Source organism: Eschrichtius robustus, chromosome 14 (genome assembly GCF_028021215.1).
Source record: "Eschrichtius robustus isolate mEscRob2 chromosome 14, mEscRob2.pri, whole genome shotgun sequence".
Classification (NCBI taxonomy): Eukaryota; Metazoa; Chordata; class Mammalia; order Artiodactyla; family Eschrichtiidae; genus Eschrichtius; species Eschrichtius robustus.
The window spans coordinates 86,364,635-86,388,954 of record NC_090837.1 but is presented as its reverse complement, the minus strand read 5'-3'; the positions used below and the strand labels follow the sequence as shown (position 1 = coordinate 86,388,954).

Below are 24,320 nucleotides of genomic sequence, written 5' to 3'. Positions count from 1 at the left end.
TATAACCATGTTGAGGTGGGAGGAGACAGCAGGAGCAGAGTCAGCGGGGAGTCAATAGCAAGGGTCTCAGGTTATCAAGTCAAGAAATAGTAATAGGGGCTTCCCTAGTGGTGCAGTGTTTAAGAATCCGCCCGCCAATGCAGGGGACACGGGTTCGAGCCCTGGCCCAGGAAGATCCCACATGCTGCGGAGCAACTAAGCCCGTGTGCCACAACTACTGAGCCAGCACTCTAGAGCCCGCGAGCCACAACTACTGAAGCCCTCGTGCCTAGAGCCCGTGCTCTGCAACAAGAGAAGCCACTGCAATGAGAAGCCCACGCACTGCAACGAAGAGTAGCTCCCACTCACCACAACTAGAGGAAGCCTGCGCACAGCAACGAAGACCCAATACAGCCAAAAATAAAAACAAATAAATAAATATTTTTAAAAAGAAATAGTAATAAAAGCATATTATTAAGAAAAATGAGGGTAACTACCAGAATAACTAAAATCAGACACATGTAAAAGTTTTTATTTCTGGGTTGGGGAACTGAGAGCTGAGAAGGGTGGGGCAGGGACACATTGGTTGTCATTTTGCCCCTCTGTACTGTTTCTGATTTTTAAAAATTATATGTATATATTGCTTTGATAAAACATAATTTAAAAAGAAACAAAAAATAGGTAGTTCCCTGGTGATCCAGTGGTTAGGACTTGGCACGTTCGCTGACGTGGGCCTGGGCTCAATCCCTGGTTGGGGGACTAAGATCCTGTAAGCCACACAGTGCGGCAAAAAAAACACAAAAAACAAAACAAACAGTATTCTAATCATTGGCATGAATCAAAATCATAAAAGTTATGGGCACAGATAAAAAAGAAATTTATTCTTCCATATACATTTTAGAATCATCAACTTGAATTATATGAAAAATTCTTTGGTTATTACACTATATTTAGGAAGCAATTTGGAGAGAATTGACGTTTTTACACTATTGAACTTTATTTATTTATTTATATCTTCCATTATGTCCCTAAGTAAAATTTTATCTTTTCCCATCCAGTATACATTTCTCATTATTTTATTCCTGGATATTTTATTTCTATTATGAGTAGTATCCTGTTTTCCCTGTTACATATGTTCAGTATACCAGGAAAAACAGTTATCATCATTTATCATCTGAGTACAATGGGCTCTTTATTTTTCTCTAATCCAATGAGTTTTTTTCATTTCTACACCATCTCTTTCCTTCCAGTCACCTTTATATATACACCTAATGTTAGCATTGTCCACTTAGAAACTATATCAAGTAATTATTGGAACATAAACATCATAAAATATGAAAGAATGCTGTGGTCACACATCCTTTTTGTAAAACAGCTCAGGTTCTTGTTACAAATAATTGTTCAATGAAGTCTTTCCTTCTTGAATAAGTACCATATTTCCTTTTTCTTGTTAGAAATATATTGTTCACTCATCAGTTCTTAAATGTAAGAAAACTTATCTAGGATACTGACAGCTGAAAATTCAGTCTTGAGATTTTATTTATGTGATTAATTTCACCAGCATCACTAGATTTAGGTTTAACAATATCTCTCTACCATTCTTCCATTGTCTTATTTAGTCTTTTCTAGCATGAATAATTGGTGAATAATGTAATAGTTCCTAGGGTGATGAAATAGCAAATGTGTCAAGATATAGGAAGAACAAGATTGCTAAGATCCTGTAACATATCTTAGACTTGTAAAAGGGTCCAATGGATCCATATGGTAATTGCATATCCTATTTTATCCTATTATTTAAAAAATAAGTAAATTTTACCTTTGATATTTTAAAGACCTCTAAGAAAGAATAAAAATCATGAAATATTCATTATGACAAATAGAACTGCTCAAAAAACCCTCAAAACTAAAATTGGGTCTAATGGACTCCGAGTCTATGCCAAGGAATGCCCAGCAGGTGGAGCTACATGACTAGAAAAAGTATAGTTTGGCTACATGTGAAAGTACCTTAAAAAGGAGGAAAAAACACTTTCTATTTGAAAAGTGTGTATAGAGGCTAAAGTAAGATAAGAAAAACATTAAAAGAAAAAAATTCCATGAAATGAGAAAAGAACAAGAGAAGACTCTTAAGAGATATTTTAGAAAAAAATGAAAATGGGAAGGAGATATTGTACCTTGCCAACAGAAGCCAAAACATGTTATATTTTATTTAAAAATCACTATTTAAATTCAGGGAACTGAAATAAATTTTAACAGAATATTTTAATATTAATATTTTCTACTAAAATGACAAAAGATAACTTTTATTCTTTTTAATATATTTATTTCTTTTAGTCTGATATGGATTAAAATTCCTCCCTTGGACCAAATTTTAAATATTTGTTTTAATGTGAATCTTTCTACCATTTCATCCATCTGATTTACTAAAAGTGTAATTTTCTGCCTCAAACCCGAAATTCTTCTTTTAAAAAAGTAACTTTGGGGACTTCCGTGGTAGCACAGTAGTTAAGAATCCTCCTGCCAATGCAGGGGACACAGATTCGAGCCCTGGTTCTGGAAGATCCTACATGCCACGGAACAACTAAGCCCATGAGCCACAACTACTGAGCCTGCACTCCAGAGCCCGCGAGCCACAACTATGGAAGCCCGTGCACCTAGAGCCCACGCTCTGCAGCAAGAGAAGCCACCACAATGAGAAGCCCGCACACCGTAACGAAGAGTAGCCCCTGCTCGCCACAACTAGAGAAAACCTGCGGGCAACAACAAAAACCCAACGCAGCCAAAAATAAATAAATAAATAAATAAATAGTTTTTTAAAAAGTAACTTTTATACATCACATACCTACATTGGAAAATATTCATTTACTTTATTATGACATGAAAGATAAGATTCTACATCATTGGTCAGTCTAAAGGAATGCAAATTATTCTATAAATACTTTTTTATTCTGCTTTTTCTGTCTTTGTCTTCTTGATATAGTTTTTCCTTTAAATAGATATTCTAAAAAGGAATGGAGTAGATATCATTAAGTACCTCTAAAATAACATTTGTAAATGCAAATGAAATATCTTTGTAATAAAAATCTGAGTAAAGAATATATAATACTTCTATGGGTAGCATTTTAAGGAGATTTCACCCTCCAAACACTAGTTCATGCTGAAAGTTTTGATAATTCTAAAACATGGTTTAGTTTCTTCTACAGTGTTCAAATAACTGTGGAAAAAAGATGAAACAATAGCAATCACAGCAAAGAAATGTGCACAATTAATATTTATTTCTCTTTTGCTTTTTAGTTAAACTTAACATTGTTGATAACAGATTCTTTTAAAATTTGATGTTTTCAATATAAAAGATTTAGTCAATAGAGGAGAAATTTTCATACAAATTACTACGTAGAAATGTTGTGTTGCTATTATCATAAATATTACTTCTGCCAAATTCTCTCTCTTCTCCCTCTCTGTGATTCCAATTGTGTGTGTATATATATATGTGTGTGTGTATATATATATATACAGGAGAAATATATATATATATATGTTCCTGTTCACAATGATGTGTATGGTTGAGTTTTTAAATGGTCTTTTCTGTATTTTCTTTCTGCTCTTCAAGGTTGAGGCAAGATATTTTCTATTGACCTATCTTCTGATATACCAAATCTCTCTTCTGCTTTGTCTAGTTTGTGGCTATCAGTTATCACTTGTTTTTCAATTCTAGGATTTTTATTTCAATTTATTTAAAAAGTAGATTCCAGTTATGTGGTGTAATTTTCTGTCTTTTTCTCCATTATTGAATGTATTAACCACAATTATTTTAAAGTCTGTACTTGATAACACCAATAACCGTATTGTTCGTGAGTTTGTTACTGTTGTCCTTTGTCAGTTGGTCCTGTTGTTGAGTCTGGTAGTTTTTAAATGAACCCTTATCATTGTACATTAAAAGTTTTAGAAGCTCTGGATTATCTCATTCTCTGGAGAGGTCTTACCGTAACCTCTGACAGGCACAGAGCAGTAGCTGACTCAAAGCTGTGTTGCAGTTTGTTTCTTTGTCTCTTCTTCCCGCTGGTTTGTCTCTGCTCTTAGAGTGGAGCCGCCCAGGGATATCAGCTGAAGCTTGTTGTGTTAGCTAGATCCCTTCCTCTCAGGTGGCTCCTGAACACCAAATTTTCTCTCTCATATATCTTGAGATTACTGTCCTACTTTTCAGGTGCTCTCTCCCCAACTTCTTGCCCTCTTGTCCTACACAGCTGAAGAATTCAGCTGAGTGTAAAGTTCACCTTCCCTCTTACCAGCACTTGGTCTCTGTCTCTTTATCTGAGTTCTCCATATATAAATTCTTGCTTATAAAAATTCCTTCTCTCATTTTTCTTAAGACTTCACTTCAGAATCTGTATTAAATTAGTTTAAGTAATTCCAGATAACCCTCTTTTCATGTCTTTTTTTAAAAATCCAGAATGAAAATTGTATATTGTTCTCTTATTTTTATTCTCTTTTGGGTCCTCAAGTCCTGGCTTCATGGGATGCTGCAAACCTTAATTTTTATCTCTACAGTCTGATAAGATTGCCAAAGGCTTTGTTGGATTCTCTACATCCTGGTAGCAGCCGTCTGCCCAAATTCTCAGCCTTTTTCCTTGTGTAGGGATGCCCTAAGGGTTACAGTTTTCTGTGTGATTTCTTTCTAGGGTCCAAACCCTTCAATTCTTGATGGTCTCAAGACCATCAAGGGTCTGCTAGCTCTCCAGTACCTTCAAATTTATTTTTAATTTTGTTTTATCAGGCTTTCTGGTTGTTCCCGGTGAGAGCATTGGTATGCCAAAGCTTCTCCATCATAGCCAGAAACTATGGTTAAATTTTAATGTTTTAATTATTTTAAAAATCTGGTTAGTAAAATGTGAATGAAAAAGTAATACATCTTCACAATAAAAATCACACAGATGATAATAAAAAGTTCCTGTGCCTGGTGTGTTCCACTCTTTACAGTCTTTGTTCCTGGAGGCGTAGCTGCAGTTTCTTCTGTATCTATCTATATATATCATGTGTACCTATGTATCTGTATGTATATATCCCTTTGGCTAACATATTTTTGATTTTAATTATGAAATTGTTCAAACACACTGAAAAGAATAAAGACTATAACAAAAATCCTTGTACCTACAAATCCAGGTTTAAAAAATGTTAACATTTTACCATATTTCTTTAGCTCCTCCTTTTTTCTTAAGGAATAAAGTGGTGTAATATAATTGAATCCCTATTTTTAAAATCTAACAATTTTTTTTTTTTTACAATTCTCTTTTTTTCCCTTCAGTACGATTTTCAAGATTTACCAGCGTTGGCACGTGCAGCTCCCCTTTATTCATTTTAATTTGTATACGTTATTCCTTTGATTACTCCCTTGCCAACCCCCCTTATTTTGTTGTTGTTTTTTGTTTTGTCTTTTTTACATGGATGTTAAAATATTGTACCTTATATTCTGGACTTTTTATTTCTCACAAAACTTCTTTATGTTTAAAATATGTGATACTAAGACTTATTTTGCACTCATTCTCAAGTTATGGAAAACTAAAAAAATTACATGGGGAACACGTTTATAAGAGTCTTTAATGTCATAATGCAACAGTGAGGTTTGTATAGAACATTTTGATGAATTCCAGACACATTCTGAACCTTTGGTATGTCCCTAGATTTATAAAGAGTCCATTTAGAAAAATATAAATTAGACTGACCATGGTTTCTTTACCAAAATACTCCATATATAATGTAATATTTCATATAAAATATATATTTAATGTAATGTAACAAGTATTTCTCTTTAAAAATGTTTCTTCTCGTTTTTTTTAAGACTGCACTTGAGAACATAAATTAGCTTAAGTAATTTATTTCCAGACAAGCTTTTTTTCCCCTTTTTTTATTTAGTTTAGCAAATTGTTAGGTGCTTTAAGAATGGCAAGATACATTCTTTTATTTTTCTTCCTTTTTTAGGTCTGCAATATTTTGATAGCATTTTTTTTAACATCTTTATTGGAGTATAATTGCTTTACAATGGTGTGTTAGTTTCTGCTTTATAACAAAGTGAGTCAGTTATACATATACATATATCCCCGTATCTCTTCCCTCTTGCATCTCCCTCTTTCCCACCCACCCTATCCCACCCTTCTACCTGGTCACAAAGCAGCAAGCTGATCTCCCTGTGCTATGCAACTGCTTTCCACTAGCTATCTATTTTACATTTGGTAGTGTATATATGTCCATATATACATTACCACTCTCTCGCTTTGTCCCAGCTTACTCTTCCCCCTCCCTCTGTCCTCAAGTCCATTCTCTAGTAGGTCTGTGTCTTTATTCCCGTCTTCCCCTAGGTTCTTCATGACTTTTTTTTTTTGGATTCCATATGTATGTGTTAGCATATGGTATTTGTTTTTCTCTTTCTGACTTACTTCATTCTGTATGACAGCCTCTAGGTCCATCCACCTCACTACAAATAACTCAATTTCGTTTCTTTTTATGGCTGAGTAATATTCCATTGTGTATATGTGCCACATCTTCTTTATCCATTCATCTGTCCATGGACACTTAGGTTGATTCCATGTCCTGGCTATTGTAAGTAGAGCTGCAATGAACATTGTGGTACATGACTCTTTTTGAATTATGGTTTTCTCAGGGTATGTGCCCAGTAGTGGGATTGCTGGGTCGTATGGTAGTTCTATTTTTAGTTTTTTAAGGAACCTCCATACCGTTCTCCATAGTGGCTGTATCAATTTACATTCCCACCAACAGTGCAAAGGGTGCCCTTTTCTCCACACTCTCTCCAGCATTTATTGTTTGTAGATTTTTTAATGATGGCCATTCTGACTGGTGTGAGATGATATCTCATTGTAGTTTTGGTTTGCATTTCTCTAATGATTAATGATGTTGAGCATTCTTTCATGTGTTTGTTGGCAATCTATATATCTTCTTTGGAGAAATGTCTACTTAGGTCTTCTGCCCATTTTTGGATTGGGTTGTTTGTTTTTTTGTTATTGAGCTGCATGAGCTGCTTGTAAATTTTGGAGATTAATCCTTTGTCAGTTGCTTCATTTGCAAATATTTTCTCCCATTCTGAGGGTTGTCTTTTTGTCTTGTTTATGGTTTCCTTTGCTGTGCAAAAGCGTCGAAGTTTCATTAAGTCCCATTTGTTTATTTTTGTTTTTATTTCCATTTCTCTAGGAGGTGGGTCAAAAAGGATCTTGCTGTGATTTATGTCATGGAGTGTTCTGCCTATGTTTTCCTGTAAGAGTTTAATAGTGTCTGGCCTTACATTTAGGTCTTTAATCTATTTTGAGTTTATTTTTGTGTATGGTGTTAGGGAGTGTTCTAATTTCACTCTTTTACATGTAGCTGTCCAGTTTTTCCAGCACCACTTATTGAAGAGGCTGTCTTTTCTCCACTGTATATTCTTGCCTCCTTTATCAAAGGTAAGGTGACCATAGGTGCATGGCTTTATCTCTGGGCTTTCTATCCTGTTCCATTAATCTATATTTCTGTTTTTGTGCCAGTACCATACTGTCTTGATTACTGTAGCTTTGTAGTATAGTTTGAAGTCAGGGAGCCTGATTCCTCCAGCTCTGTTTTTCTTTCTTAAGACTGCTTTGGCTATTCGGGGTCTTTTGTGTTTCCATACAGATTGTGAAATTTTTTGTTCTAGTTCTGTGAAAAATGCCACTGGTAGTTTGATAGGGATTGCATTGAATCTGTAGATTGCTTTGGGTAGTAGAGTCATTTTCACAATGTTGATTCTTCCCATCCAAGAACATGGTATATCTCTCCATCTATTTGTATCATCTTTAATTTCTTTCATCAGTGTCTTATAGTTTTCTGCATACAGGTCTTTTGTCTCCTTATTCCTAGATATTTTATTCTTTTTGTTGCAGTGGTAAATGGGAGTGTTTTCTTAATTTCACTTTCAGATTTTTCATCATTAGTGTATAGGAATGCAAGAGATTTCTGTGCATTAATTTTGTATCCTGCTACTTTACCAAATTCATTGATTAGTTCTAGTAGTTTTCTGGTAGCATCATTAGGAGTCTCGATGTATAGTATCATGTCCTCTGCAAATAGTGACAGCTTTACTTCTTTTCTGATTTGGATTCTTTTTATTTCTTTTTATTCTCTGATTGCTGTGGCTAAAACTTACAAAACTATGTTGAATAATAGTGGTGAGAGTGGACAACCTTGTCTCGTTCCTGATCTTAGAGGAAATGGTTTTAGTTTTTCACCATTGAGGACGATGTTAGCTGTGGGTTTGTCATATATGGCCTTTATTATGTTGAGGTAAGTTCTCTCTGTGCCTACTTTCTGGAGGGTTTTTTATCATAAATGGGTGGTGAATTTTGTCGAAAGCTTTCTCTGCATCTATTGAGATGATCATATGGTTTTTCTCCTTCTATTTGTTAACATGGTGTATCACATTGATTGATTTGCGTATATTGAAGAATCCTTGCATTCCTGGATAAACCCCACTTGATCATGGTGTATGATCCTTTTAATGTGCTGTTGGATTCTGTTTGCTAGTATTTTGTTGAGGATTTCTGCATCTCTGTTCATCAGTGATATTGGCCTGTAGTTTTCTTTCTTTGAGACATCTTTGTCTGGTTTTGGTATCAGGGTGATGGTGGTCTCGTAGAATGAGTTTGGGAGTGTTCCTCCATCTGCTATATTTTGGAAGAGTTTGAGAAGGATAGGTGTTACCTCTTCTCTAAATGTTTGATCGAATTTGCCTGTGAAGCCATCTGGTCCTGGGCTTTTGTTTTTTGGAAGATTTTTAATCATGGTTTCAATTTCAGTGCTTCTGATTGGTCTGTTCATATTTTCTCTTTCTTCCTGGTTCAGTCTCGGCAGGTTATGCGTTTCTAAGAATTTGTCCATTTCTTCCAGGTTGTCCATTTTATTGACAGATAGTTGCTTGTAGTAATCTCTCATGATCCTTTGTATTTCTTCAGTGTCAGTTGTTACTTCTCCTTTTTCATGCCTAAATTTATTGATTTGAGTCTTCTCCCTTTTTTTCTTGATGAGTCTGGCTAATGGTTTATCAAATTTGTTTATCTTCTCAAAGAACCAGCTTTTAGTTTTATTGATCTTTGCTATAGTTTCCTTCATTTCTTTTTCATTTATTTCTGATCTGATCTTTATGATTTCTTTCCTTCTGCTAACTTTGGGATTTTTTGTTATTCTTTCTCTAATTGCTTTAGGTGTAAGGTTAGGTTGTTTATTTAAGATGTTTCTTGTTTCTTAAGGTAGGATTGTATTGCTATAAACTTTCTTAAGGTAGGATTGTATTGCTATAAACTTCCCTCTTAGAACTGCTTTTGTTGCATTCCATAGGTTTTGTGTCATCGTGTTTTATTGTCATTTGTTTCTAGGTATTTTTTGTTTTCCTCTTTGATTTCTTCAGTGATCTCTTGGTTATTAAGTAGTGTATTGTTTAGCCTCTATGTGTTTGTATTTTTTACAGATTTTTTCCTGTAATTGATATCTAGTCTCATAACGTTGTGGTTGGAAAGATGCTTGATTTCAATTTTCTTAAATTTACCAAGGCTTGATTTGTGACCCAAGATATGATCTATCCTGGAGAATGTTCCATGAGCACTTGAGAAGAAAGAGTATTCTGTTGTTTTTGGATGGAATGTCCCATAAATATCAATTAAGTCCATCTTGTTTAATGTATCATTTGAAGCTTGTGTTTCCTTATTTATTTTCATTTTGGATGATCTGTCCATTGGTGAAAGTGGGGTGTTAAAGTCCCTTACTATGATTGTGTTACTGTTGATTTCCCCTTTTATGGCTGTTAGTATTTGCCTTATGTATTGAGGTGCTCCTGTGTCGGGTGCATAAGTATTTACAATTGTTATATCTTCTTCTTGGATTGATCCGTTGATCATTATGTCCTTCTTTGTCTCTGGTAATAGTCTTTGTTTTAAAGTCTGTTTTGTCTGATATGAGAATTGCTACTCCAGCTTTCTTTTGATTTCCATTTGCATGCAATATCTTTTTCCATCCCCTAACTTTCAGTCTGTATGTGTCTCTAGGTCTGAAGTGGGTCTCTTGTAGACAGCATATATATGGGGCTTGTTTTTGTATCCATTCAGCCAGTCTATGTCTTTTCGTTGGAGCATTTAATCCATTTACATTTAAGGTAATTATCGATATGTATGTTCCTATTACCATTTTCTTAATTGTTTTGGGTTTGTTATTGTAGGTCTTTTCCTTCTCTTGTGTTTCCTGCCTAGGGAAGTTCCTTTAGCATTTGTTGTAAATTGCTGGTTTGGTGGTACTGAATTCTCTTAGCTTTTGCTTGTCTGTAAAGCTTTTAATTTCTCCATCGAATCTGAATGAGATCCTTGCTGGGTAGAGTAATCTTGGTTGTAGGTTTTTCCCCTTCATCACTTTAAGTATATCCTGCCACTCCCTTCTGGCTTGCAGAGTTTCTGCTGAAAGATCAGCTGTTAACCTTATGGGGATTCCCTCGTATGTTATTTGTTGTTTTTCCCTTGTTGCTTTTAATATTTTTTCTTTGTATTTAATTTTTGATAGTTTGATTAATATGTGTCTTTGAGTTTTTCTCCTTGAATTTATCCTGTATGGGACTCTCTGTGCTTCCTGGACTTGATTAACTATTTGCTTTCCCATATTAGGGAAGTTTTCCACTATAATCTCTTCAAATATTTTCTCAGTCCCTTTCTTTTACTTTTCTTCTTCTGGGACCCCTATAATTCGAATGTTGGTGCGTTTAATGTTGTCCCAGAGGTCTCTGACACTGTCTTCAATTCTTTTCATTCTTTCTCTTTATTCTGCTCTGCAGTATTTATTTCCACTATTTTATCTTCCAGGTCACTTATCCGTTCTTCTGCCTCAGTTATTCTACTATTGATCCCTTCTAGAGAATTTTTAGTTTCATTTATTGTGTTGTTCATCACTGTTTGTTTGCTCTTTGGTTCTTCTAGGTCCTTGTTAAACGTTTCTTGTATTTTCTCCATTCTATTTCCAAGATTTTGGATCATCTTTACTATCCTTATTCTGAATTCTCTTTCAGGTAGACTGCATATTTCCTCTTAATTTGTTACATCTGTTGGGTTTTTACCTTGCTCCTTCATCTGCTGTGTGTTTCTCTATCTTCTCATTTTGCTTAAGTTACTGTGTTTGGGGTCTCCTTTTCTCAGGCTGGAGGTTCATAGTTCCCGTTGTTTTTGGTGTCTGCCCCCAGTGGCTAAGGTTGGTTCAGTGGATAGTGTAGGCTTCCTGATGGAGGGGACTAGTGCCTGTGTTCTGGTGGATGAGGCTGGATCTTGTCTTTCTGGTGGGCAGGTCCACGTCTGGTAGTGTGTTTTGGGGTGTCTGTGGCCTTATTATGATTTTAGGCAACCTCTCTGCTAATGGATGGGGTTGTGTTCCTGTCTTGCTAGTTGTTTAGCTTAGGGTGTCCAGCACTGTAGCTTGCTGATCGTTGAGTGGAGCTGGGTCTTGGCATTGAGATGTAGATCTCTGGGAGATTTTCGCCGTTTGATATTACGTGGAGCTGGGAGGTCTCCTGTGGACCAATGTCCTGAACTTGGCTCTCCCACCTCAGAGGAACAGCCCTGACACCTGGCTGGAGTACCAAGAGCCTGTCACCCACATGGCTCAGGATAAAAGGGAGAAAAGAAGAAAGAAAGAAGAAGATAAAATAAAATAAAATAGTTATTAAAATAAAAAATAAAAAAATAATCATTAAAATAAAAAGTTTTTTTAAAGTAATAAAAAAAGAAAAGAAAGAAAGAGGAGAGCAACCAAACCAAAAACACAAATCCACCAATGATAAGAAGTGCTAAAAACTATACTAAAAAACAAACAAACAAACAGAAACGGACAGACAGAACCCTAGGACAAATGGTGAAAGCAAAGGTATACAGACAAAATCACACACAGAAGCATACACATACACACACACAAAAAGAGAAAAAGGAAAAATATATATATATCGTTGCTCCCAAAGTCCACCTCCTCAATTTGGGATGATTCGTTGTCTATTCAGGTATTCCACAGATGCAGGGTACATCAAGTTGATTGTGGAGCTTTAATCCACTGCTCCTGAGGCTGCTGGGAGAAATTTCCCTTTATCTTCTTTGTTTGCACAGCTTCCGGGGTTCAGCTTTGGATTTGGCCCCGCCTCTGAGTGTAGGTCGCCTGAGGACGTCTGTTCTTCGCTCAGACAGGACGGGGTTAAAGGAGCAGCTGATTCGGGGGCTCTGGCTTGCTCAGGCCGCGGGGAGGGAGGGGTACAGAGTGTGGGGCGAGCCTGCGGCGGCAGAGGCCGGCATGACATTGCACCAGCCTGAGGCGCCATGTGTTCTCCTGGGGAAGTTGTCCCTGGATCTCGGGACCCTGGCAGTGGCGGGCTGCACAGGCTCCCGGGAGGGGAGGTGTGGAGAGTGACCTGTGCTTGCACACAGGCTCCTTGGTGGTGGCAGCAGCAGCCTTAGTGTCCCATGCCCGTCTCTGGGGTCCGCGCTGATAATTGCGGCTCGCGCCCATCTCTGGAGCTCCTTTAAGCGGCGCTCTGAATCCCCTCTCCTCGTGTACCAGGAAACAAAGAGGCAAGAAAAAGTCTCTTGCCTCTTCGGCAGCTCCAGACCTTTTCCCGGACTCCCTCCCGGCTAGCTGTGGTGAGCTAACCCCTTCAGACTGTGTTCACGCCGCCAACCCCAGTCTTCTCCCTGCGATCCGACCTCCGAAGCCCGAGCCTCAGCTCCCAGCCCCTGCCCGCCCCGGCGGGTGAGCAGACAAGCCTCTCAGGCTGGTGAGTGCTGGTCGGCACCGATCCTCTGTGCGGGAATCTCTCCACTTTGCCCTCCGCACCCCTGTGGCTGCCCTCTCCTCTGTGGCTCCAAAGCTTCCGCCCTCTGCCATCCGCAGTCTCTGCCCACGAAGGGGCTTCCTAGTGTGTGGAAACCTTTCCTCCTTCACGACTCCCTCCCACTGTTGCAGGTCCCATCCCTATTCTTTTGTCTCTGTTTTTTCTTTTGCCCTACCCAGGTACGTGGGGGAGTTTCTTGCCTTTTGGGAGGTCTGAGGTCTTCTGCCAGCATTTAGTAGGTGATCTGTAGGAGTTGTTCCACATGTAGATGTATTTCTGATGTATTTGTGGGGAGGAAGGTGATCTCCACGACTTACTCTTCCACCATCTTGATGCTCCTCTCCTTATAGCATTTTAATCAATTAAGATTTATTGATTCATTTTATGTGCTTTGCACTTTGCTGAGTATTATTGATATTAATGTAAATAATTAGTGGCCCTCATGAAGGTTAAAATTTAACTGAAGAGAAATAAATTGATGATGAGACCACACTAAAGTGCTAATGGTGTGAGGTGAGATTTGGAGTAGACCATAAAGGATGATGAAGATTTGATTTTGGAAAGCAGAGACAGGAGGATCTTTATGAACAATAACTCAGACGTGAATGCAAGATAGGTGAAGAATGAAGAGCTTAACCATTTTATAACTGAGAGTATATATTTGGGATAATGGGAAATTAAGTAGAATAGAAGGAGATGGTCATCAGTAGTCCAGGAAGTTTAGAATTGATGAAGTAGACAATAATATACCCATATCAATTTCAAGTATATTAGAAGATGTAATCAGTATTTTAGGAAGTGGAGTGGATTAGAGCAAGGAGAAGGAAGATCAACTTAGAAGGGTTTTATAGAACTTTGGAAAATTTATCTTAGATGTAGCCTTCAAAGAATGCCTGTGCCCTTTTTCCCAGTAATTCCATTTCTAAGACTTCTAGGAAGATATTCCAAAATGTGTGGTGTCTGAAGGACGGAGAACTGGATCATGGCAACAGTTTGAAGTAACTTGTTTTTCTTTCGTGTATTCTTGCTTCCTGGTACCTTTTTCTTCCACATCCCACTGAGTCCAGGGGTGGGGGATTTTCCTACAATCTGACAAAGTGATTGGGTTCCCATGAGTTGAAAGATCTGGGATCCCTTGGAGTAGGCACAGATTCTTAATCAAGCCTGTATAGAACTTAATCAAGCCTGTATAGAATCAAGCCTGTAGAGAGTTCATAGTTGAGTTCTGGGGTTCTTGAATTTTCTGAAATTATATGTAAGATTTTGGATTATTTATTTTTCTAGAGCGAGTTTCAGATTCTGAAAGATGTCTGTGACCCACCCAAACTAATAACATTGCTTAAAAGATGAACTTTCTACAGTCTCCATCTCTTATCTCTTATCTCTGAAACCAAGTAGAAAGAAGACAAGTGATTATTGAGCCATATGAAATTGTCAAAATTTAATTTAGTAGTTTTTGACATATAAAAACATCAATTTCAAATGATCCAACCTAATATATCCTTAAATAACTTTTTTACACTTTTAAAATGTAAAGGTATTCACTTTAGGAATGTAGATGCTAGTTAAGCAGTATATATTCAATTTTGTGTTTAAATATACTTATTTAAAAATTACTTATGCAGTATTAGGTGTATTTCTCCTTTGTATTTAAGGTTTTTACTGTGGTAAAACAAGGACAGGGAAATCGTGGAAAGAGAAATGAAAGATAGGAAAACCAAAAAAGTATATGGTGTAATACAAAAATAGCAAATAGATTCAAATTATTCACTAACTTTAAAATTTATTTATTTATTTTATTTATGGCTGTGTTGGGTCTTCGTTTCTGTGCGAGGGCTTTCTCTAGTTGCGGCAAGTGGGGGCCACTCTTCGTCGTGGTGCGCGGGCCTCTCATTATCACGACCTCTCTTGTTGTGGAGCACAGGCTCCAGACGCGCAGGCTCAGTAGTTGTGGCTCACGGGCCTAGTTGCTCCGCGGCATGTGGGATCCTCCCAGACCAGGGCTCGAACCCGTGTCCCCTGCATTGGCAGGCAGATTCTCAACCACTGCGCCACCAGGGAAGCCCCACTAACTTTAATTTTGGTTAAGCTCTGCTCGGATCTCTTTGATAATGAAAATTGTCAGGCACTGTCTGGCTCAAGGGTACAAAGCACCGTAATGTATCTGCCCTGTCTGTTGTGTCTACCATGAGCATGAGAGAGCTGAGTGTTGTAACTCAGACCACTCGTTTGTTGTTCCATTAATTACATTGATTTAATCAGAATTTCTGTGTTAGCCAGAGCATTACATTTCTTCCAATGATGTATTGTATGACTGTCATAAGTGGAGTTTGGCAGTTGAAACTTTGAGTCAAGAAAACCAAATTTACTTATAAGTTATTTCTTGGAAGAGTTCAGATAACCAGCAGTGATACAATTTGGCTCAGAGTTTGTTTGTTTCTTCTTTCTCTCTTTCTTTTCTCAATTTTCACCATCCTTTTATTTTCAATTAAGCAAAGAACCAAGAAAAAATGTAATTGAAATGAAGAAACATTTTAAACCTAAAGCATTTTTTTTTCTTTTGTAGCTCGCTTTCTGATTCTAAACAGATCAACATTTTAAGAAAAGCAAGATCTTATATAAAACAGAAAAAGTATGATGAAGCAGTAAGTATGCAGGCCTTGTATATGTAAATAGCTGATCATTCAGGTATGGGGAGGGGCAAGTATGGTGATGGAGAGCAAAGTGGGCAGGCCAGGGAGCTTTCCTGAACCTTTAAGGAAGGGTTAAATTTCCTAAGTAGCTGCTTTATCCACATGGACATACTTCTCTTATTTCGGGTAATGTTATAGGTAAATTTTTTTAGGTTAACATTGGAAATGAACAATTGCTGTTTTCTATAATGAGAAAGTATATTCCAAGCTTCTGTCATCCAACTTATTTTTGCATAATATTTTAGAACATGACATATCTGTACATTTAGAATTAGCTTCACACTATTAGAAATATAATGGTTCATACTGAAGCTCTGACTTTTCCCAACTCCTACCCTACTATGTTTTTCATTAATTTTCTCTGTTTTAAATGGTCATATAATTTTAAAGTAAGAAAGAATTCTATTTTTGGTTTCTAAAATTGCCTAAGTAGTATGGTGGCATTTCTAATGCTTATTTTTGTTACAGTTTTACAGTGGCAAGCTATTCTTCTCCACTAAAATATTAAGCTATTTTAATAATGTTTTGTAACTGATTTGGGTAATCTGATATGAGAAAGTCAAAAAATGTAAATGTTGGCATCTCTTATCAGGGACCTGTATTAGAGAACCATTTCTTTCATGTGTCATTTGAAGATAATTTCCACAAAATGAATCATTTAGAATCATTTAAAATCATTGCACATCTCATAGATAGTTCGCATTTTAAATGTCCTTTCTTATCAAGATTTAGAAATTTATTTTTTTCAGGAATTTTTCATATACTTTGCAAGAAGATCCTTGAACAATCAAAATCTGTTTTTGATCAATCATCTATGGTTACTTTAATAATTTTTCTTCCTTTGAAACTTAGATTTTCTTTGTCTTTGCATGTGGCGAGTTATATTTTTCTTTCTCCATAGGTCTCCCTTTGCAAGGAGCTGATTAATCTTGCATTGAAAGGATTGTCCTATTATCACACTTATGACAGATTCTTTTTGGCTTTCAATGTCGTTCTTGGTTTTGTGGGATGGACATCTTATGCTTCTTTGCTGATCATCAAGTCTCACTGCAACCTTACCAGAGGTGTTAGTAAAGAAGTCAAGGTATGTTCAGAAAGTATAATGAAGATTCAGATGATGGTGTAAAATCATAAGACTAAGGAAAGAAATTATATCAAATTAACTGCAGTGAGTTCATATAATGTACATGCTGTACTAAGCTAACTCTTTCATTTGCTTTTGTTGCACTGGGTCTTTTTTTCTCAGTAATCTCTGTTTCTTTAGTTGGGAAAAGGGTGTATCAGTAATAATGGTCCTGTAACTTAAGAGGCTATAAAGATAGCTGTGTAATTTACATTTGCCTATGGCATTAACTGTGTTGTTTTTCTGTTTATTTTTATAATTATTTAGCATGTTATAAGTATTCCGTATCTTTCTACAGTACAGGTGATCAGAAAACAGTTTCAAAACAATATATTTAACTTTATCTGATATTAAGTTTAGGAGCTGGAAAGAAATAAAATCACTTATTCAAAATATTCCTTTTAAAATAATATACATTTTTCTGGAACTATCCTTACCTTTTTCATCTTTATAAAATTCTTAAATACAGATTTCCAGAACTTTCTATATATCCTCATTTTAAGAATTAGTCCCTAGTTTACTGTACTTTCAATGCCAAAAATACCCCGCTCTTTAATAATACTTTATACAACTGAGAAAATGTAACAGTACATATATGGTTTTACTATATTAAAACACTTTACTCTTTTAAAATATATTACTGTCATTTACCGGGGATAATATGCCTCTTCCATCTCCTTTACTTCATTCTCTAATGATTATTACCATGTCCAAATCCTCCTAAAAGTAATATACCTGAACAGTGTATTATTAATAATAATTGTCTGCAGACATTTCCAGTGGTAACTTTTTTCAATTTTATACTTTATTTTTCTGTAATGGAAGGAAGAGCAGTAGTATTTATTCCATTTTTTTATAATGCTGTAATGCATCTTAAATAATTTACCCCAAGTAATTTTCATTCTTTGAATGTATGTGAAATTGGCTAGAGTAGAAATCATTTCTTACGTGGTAGGAAAAGAGACAAAAACAAACGTGTTTTAGTGGAGGATATAACTAGGCATTCAGCTGGGTATTTGAAATTTATTTTGCCACTTTAAACGTAACAGTGCTGGAAGTAGGCATTATAATTTTTCTGTATAAAAGAGGAAACCGAAGCTATTTAAGTAATTTGCAAAAGGCCATTCAGCTAGGATGTGGAGGAACTGAGATTTGAGTCCAGAGTAGTCTAATGCCAAGCGCTGCCTTTTGGTATTTGTCTTGATGTTTTGGGTTATTGAGAAGGGATATGATGTCTTTAGATTGTTGTGTCAGCAGATTTCACAGCTGATAGTTCTTTATTCATTAATCTGATAATGCAGAGAATATTTGCGTATACAGCACAATGCTAGATGCTTCATAGGATACACCAAGAAATACAAAATTCAGATACAAAATTACAAGCTTCTCAAGGAGCTTGTAATTAAATAAAGTAGGTAAGAGATGTATACCTTATCAGGTATAGGTCATATACTACGCTATATTACATAAGACAACAAATGTTTGACAACTTTAATATAAAATGTTAAGTGTGATATAATGACTATCATATTTTAAATAAAGAAAATCTCACTTTAGCTAGGGTGATGATAACAGGAAAAAATAAGTCTTGGTGGAAGTTTAACAGTCAGAATATAGGGAGAGGATGAGAATTAAAGCAAATTGAATAATATAAATAGAGGCAGAGTTGGGAAGATGTATTTTTATGCTGGGATAATAAGTAATATTTATTAAACTGCACTATTCCAGGACTGTCCTGGGTGTTGTATATGTGTTATTCAGTTAAGCTTAATACTACCCTAAATTTAATGGTTATGATTCTCATAATATGGATGGGGGAATTTAGGCTCAGAGAGATAAATGTTTTCCTCAATGACACACTGGTGTCCTTGAACTCTAATACTTAAATTCATGCTCTTTCTATACCATGCTGCCTTCAAAATAAATAGTTCAGTTTGGGGGGAATTTGGGAGGTTTGTTCAAGGGCCTAACAAGAAATAATACCGATAATATAGATTAGGTGGAAGTAATCAAAGGCCTCAAATGCTAGACTATAGAGTTTAGACTTTATTTAGTGAAGAGCTGGTCTATCACTTAGAGTTAAACCAGAGAAATAGACCAGTAGGATCTCTGTATTAAGAAATTTAGTGTAAGGAATTGGCTCATGTGACTGTGGGGCTAGTTAGGCAGGTCCTAAGTTCAGCGGTCAGGCCATCAGGAAGGGCAGACTGGAACTTGCAGGCAGGAGCGGAAGCTTCACTCCACAGGTACAGTTTCTTCTTCAGGGAACCCTCTGTTCTGCTCTTAGAGCCTTTTGTGAATCAGGCTCACCGTGATTGTTCAGGATAATCTCCCTTAAAGTCAACTGATTATGGACTTCAATCACATCTACAAGATATTTTCACAGCCAACACCTAGATTAATATGTGATTGAATAACTAACTAGGGTCTGTAGCCTAGCCAAGTTGACACGTAAAACTGACCATTACAGTTGAGGTTATTAAAAGTATTTTGAACCCTTTGGTTCTGTTTGCAAAACATTCTGATTCTTCTTCAGCGAGAGTTTATAATCTAGTGAAGTGTCAGCATCTGGAGGAAGAATAAGTTGCCAGAAGTCTACAGCATTAACCAAAGGGAGGCTTGGAGAGCAATTAGGGGGTGAGATGATTGCAGCTGTGCACGCATTAGAACATGATGCTTGCAGTTGGGGTGTAGGGAGCCTTCACCGAGGTAGTTGTTGCCAAAGTCAAATCTTAAAGGGTGAGTCGGATAGCCCAATAGAAAAAAGGAAAAAGGTGCAGGGAGAGCAGCATGTGCCAGATGAGGAGTGAGGAAGCATGGCTTCTTGGAAGGGCTGCAAGTCACTGACACAGCTAGACTATAGAGGGCCCGGGGGGAGTGAGAGATGAGCTCGCAGCAAATTCTACCCTCCACTGCCGGATGAGGAAACAGCTTGAGACAAGCTAAATGGTTTAGTCAAATTGACAGCAAATAGAACAGCAGTGCTGGAATTAAATTTAGGTCTGACTCCAAAGTTTCTGTCACTTCTCCATGACAGTGTCCCCCAGATTATACAGGTTTATCACTCTTACAGACAACTCTGCAGTGAACATTCTCTTTAAAGGTAATTTGCCATAGCTCCTCCTAATTGAACTCTGCATTTAACTTCTATCTACTCTTCTCCTTTGCTTTTGCTAGTTCAGATGTCTTTTGCTTTAGAACTGAATATCCTTATTTTGCCACATGCTTCCCTTATTCTCTCACTACTTAGGGAAATCACAAAATGTTAACCCCTTAAACCAAGTCCCAGGATTCCATCTCCACCTGTATGGTTTAAACTCCTCATAGGCCAGCACCTAGTACTGAGCGTGGCGTAGACTGTGCGACGTAATCATTGTTAGTTGGATGGAGGAGTGATGACAATGCACACAGCACGGTTCATTATCATCAGGTGTTTTTTGGAGGGTCTGGGGAGGCAGGGAGTTAATGATGATGAGGTAGGAAATGTTCCCCATTCCTGTTATTTAAAATCCTTTCAATTTTTACTTCAGCTGAACTGAATTCTTTTTGATTTGGTTTCCTACAAGTAGATGTTTATTTGTAATGTCGATTACTTTATGTGTCAAAGGATTGGATAATTATATGATATTGTACTGACTCTAGAAAATCACTCGAGTGTCTTTTTTAGGTGCTCTTTAAACTTATTTTCTTATTATTTTACTATCCTCAGAGTGATGTGAAACCAGTCCCAATTCCTAAAGTGAATCCCTGCCTCAGGCACCTTGAGCTTTAGAGACTCTACCTGTCCATATCTGTTAGAGACCTGCTCCTTCTTCCTCCATCCCTTGCTATGGGACCTCCATTTCCAGTGCTAGTCACTGAGAGGTTTCTGTAGTGACTTTTGGGACTAATGCAGAGAGGTAGAGGAGGAGAGAAGAAAAATAAAGGTGATAATGATAGCCATTATTTATTAAGCAGTAGTAATATTCTGGGCATTTTGTTAAGCTCTTTTCATAATCTCATTTAAGCATTACTAGCCTTGATAAATAGATATGGAATTATTCTTCGCATTTTATAGATGGGGTAAAATTAAGTCTCAGAATCTGTTTTGTACTTTGCTCATGGTCATACAGTGAGCAAGTGACAGAGCCAGGATTTGAATTCTGATCTGTGTAGCTCCAAACTCTTAATCACAATGCTATGTCTCACCTTCCTTTTTACTACTCTGCCCTAGTTTATTCTTGCTTCTTTACTTCCTTTCTGGTGACATTTTAGGCCAGAGGGAGGAATTATAAAGGGGGAAAAAACTCTTGCTTTTCCTCCCTAACCTCCCCTACTCCAGAAGGTAATTCTTAATTCTCACCTTATTTAGTTTGGGTAGCAAAACAAGGGGGAAACAGAGAGAGAGAAAACAAGGCATGGAGGCAAGAGAGTACCGTGTGACCCCTCCAGTCCTGTCAAGGGGGAAACAGAGAGAGAGAAAACAAGGCATGGAGGCAAGAGAGTACCGTGTGACACCTCCAGTCCTGTCAAGGGGGAAACAGAGAGAGAGAAAACAAGGCACGGAGGCAGGAGAGTACCGTGTGACCCCTCCAGTCCTGTCAAGGGGGAAACAGAGAGAGAGAAAACAAGGCACGGAGGCAGGAGAGTACCGTGTGACCCCTCCAGTCCTGTCAAGGGGGAAACAGAGAGAGAGAAAACAAGGCACGGAGGCAGGAGAGTACCGTGTGACCCCTCCAGTCCTGTCAAGGGGGAAACAGAGAGAGAGAAAACAAGGCACGGAGGCAGGAGAGTACCGTGTGACACCTCCAGTCCTGTTTTCTTCTCCTGTGCGCTCTTAGCATCACAGCTTTCCGTAAGTGTGTTCTTGTCCCAATCGTTGGCATTTCTGTCCCTGACCCTCGCAGCATTACTCCTGGCCCAGAGCACCCACGGCCTGTGGAGGCTGTCACTGGTGATTTACATGGAGGAGCTCCTTTCGTGTTTGGCAGGTGTTTGGGAGAGAAGATATGACTGAATGAACCTACTGTGGTTCGGTGACGGAGAGAGAAGCGTGGGCAGCATGTCAAGTTGAAGTTTGAATAGATAGAATCATTGTTCCAAATGAAGATTAGGTCCCACAGTTTGTTGTAGATGGGCTTTTGTGGGCTTGTCAGTGAACTCAATCAACATTTATAAAATTGTTACTAAGGAGAAATATGTTCAGAGTTCCGAACAAGTTACTTGCAAACAAACTTTAGGAGCATAGTCATTTTAAATTGAGAATTACCTAATTGCAACAATTCCAGGCTATCCAGCTTTTTCTCCTATAATGTGCTTCTCCAATGACAGATTTTTTTTAAATGCAGTTCTTAGATTAATCATATAGTTGTAGAATCACTGAAAGAAAGTAATGTATTTTCTTCACTTTATAAAATCTCTTTTAAAAACCTATCAAGTAACATGGGTTTGGAGTGTTTTCAATGTTTTGTTTAACTTTCAGAAACCAAGCCATCTCCTGTCATGTAGTTTTGTAGCTGTTGGTGTTTTACTAGCACTTTTCCTGCTGATTCAAGCCTGTCCCTGGACTTACTACATATATTGCTTGTTGCCACTGCCAGTATGGTATGCGGTTCTGAGAGAGTAAGTAACACATCTTGTGGTCTTGTTTTTCACTTCACTGACAGTTAAATCTGTATTTAAATGCATTAGATTTCTGTAACATAAGTCATGAAAGATAATTATAATACCCTCAAATCTCCAAGCCCTTTCATTTCATTCATAGCAGCATAAACATTGCATATAAACAGGCTTTTTTTTTTTCTTGGCCACACCTTGAGGCCTGCAGAATCTTAGTTCTCCAACCCAGGATTGAACCCGGGCCCTCGGCAGTGAAAGCGCAGAGTCCTAACCACTGGACTGCCAGGGAATTCCCTAAACATCCTTTTTATTTTACTTTTCCCTTTTGACTTCATCTTGATTGCCCTGAGGTAGCACTGGCCTCATTCCCTTCTTTGTGTTATTTTTTATAAGAAAAATCTGGAGTAAAAATTAAATAATTAATATGGATTGTACTACGTCAGGAGTGACTTACGTTTTGAATTTGTCTCATCATCCCAGTTTCCAGTGTATCTTCATGTTTCACAAAGCAAGTTGCATGCTTTTGTTCTATACATTTTTGCCCCTCCTTTCCCAGCTATCATGTAAACCTAGATGAATGGAAGTTCGCAATTAAATCCAATCTAGTAATGTATACCTACAGGGGTTAGGGGAGATTATTCTTGTATGCTGTGGTTCTACCTTTAAGTGCTTGCTCACAAGTTGGACTTGAAATGGATTCTTATCATTGTAGAAAACATCAGAGGTAGAGCTCTCATGCAAGTTATAAGCACTTTAAAAGAAAATCACTAAAATGTTGGGCTGGTTCACGTTCACAGGCAGCGAGGGTCATGTTACAGATCGTGTTGATTTCTATATTTGCACCAGTAATCTAGAATTTAAACTTAGTCTTGGGCATCCTTTGAGCAAACCAGACGCCGAAAGCAGACCAGGGAATGACAGCCCAGAATAAGGGTGTTGTCAGGGTTGGCGAGCATGTTGCAATGACACAATGTGTTTTCTTTTCTAATTTTTGTTACCTCCAGCTTTGACCACCTCTTCTTAATATGAAAAATAAAAATTAATGTTAAAATATTTTAAATGTTAACATTTTTAAAAACAAGGCAAAAAGACACTGACAAAAGAACAGACTGTTACTTCTCCATTTGAAAGGAATAGGGTTGCTGGATGTACATATTTAAATTGGATTTTTTCCTAATGTCATTTGCTCTGGCTTAAAAATTTTTAGAGTGAAAGGTGTTATCCAAAATTCCCTCCTGAATTATTAAATGTTCTATTTATGAAGAACACATATACATTTAAATTTTAAGGACAGAGTGATTTTGAAAATATGTTATATTCTATCTTTATCTTTTTGATAGATTATAAAGAAAATAAAACATAAAAATTCACTTTTCTTCTAGAAATAATCTAAATGATTTTACTAAAATCATCTAAAATCATCACTGTTGAGAACAAAAGAAACATTCTCCTTTTGACTGGTGTTAGCTTTTCTTTCCTAACATGGCACCTTAATTGTTTTGATGACATTATGTAACCATTGTTTTCAATCAGAAAAAGGTTATAAACCAAGTGATACTGACTTTTTATAATTGCCTACTTAATAATGCACTACCAATGCTAAAAAAATTTTTCCAGTGATGAAATGTAAAAAGGACTCAAGTATGTAATACATTTTTAATGGTTATGAATTCACATTTAATTACAATTAGTGTACAATTAGTGACATCTTAAATTGAGTTTGGAAAAGGTTATTTCACCCAGTGAAAAAGTGCAATTAAGATTTTCTCTACCTAGACTAGGAAAACATACCTTTATTTTATTAAGACAGTTGAGATTTCAATATAAAATTAACTTTAGTGAATTTTAAAAATGTTCTCTATGTTTATTCATTTGGGTTTATTGTATTTTATTTCTGATGTTGTATCTGTAATTGTATGTGCCCATGTTTAAGATCCAATAAGACTCATTTATTGTCATTAATGTTTATAAAAAAACCAAGCAAATTAATGTGATCATTATCAACTTAATTCAGAAGTTACATTTTTCCTAGAATACTAGGTTTCAAAAAAAGATTTAGGTAAGTAAA

The 24,320-nt window shown here is 36.8% G+C and overlaps 1 protein-coding gene across 3 annotated transcripts in view; it reads left to right on the top strand.

The window, feature by feature from the left end:
* Nucleotides 1–24,320, top strand: part of PIGN (phosphatidylinositol glycan anchor biosynthesis class N) — a 104,847-nt gene that overhangs the window by 25,646 nt on the left and 54,881 nt on the right. For all 3 annotated transcript variants that reach the window (XM_068563507.1, XM_068563506.1, XM_068563508.1), the window contains exons 14-16: nt 15,405–15,483; nt 16,433–16,615; nt 22,116–22,255. In XM_068563507.1, coding sequence (XP_068419608.1) covers nt 15,405–15,483; nt 16,433–16,615; nt 22,116–22,255 — 402 coding nt within the window. The remainder of the gene's footprint in view (nt 1–15,404; nt 15,484–16,432; nt 16,616–22,115; nt 22,256–24,320) is intronic.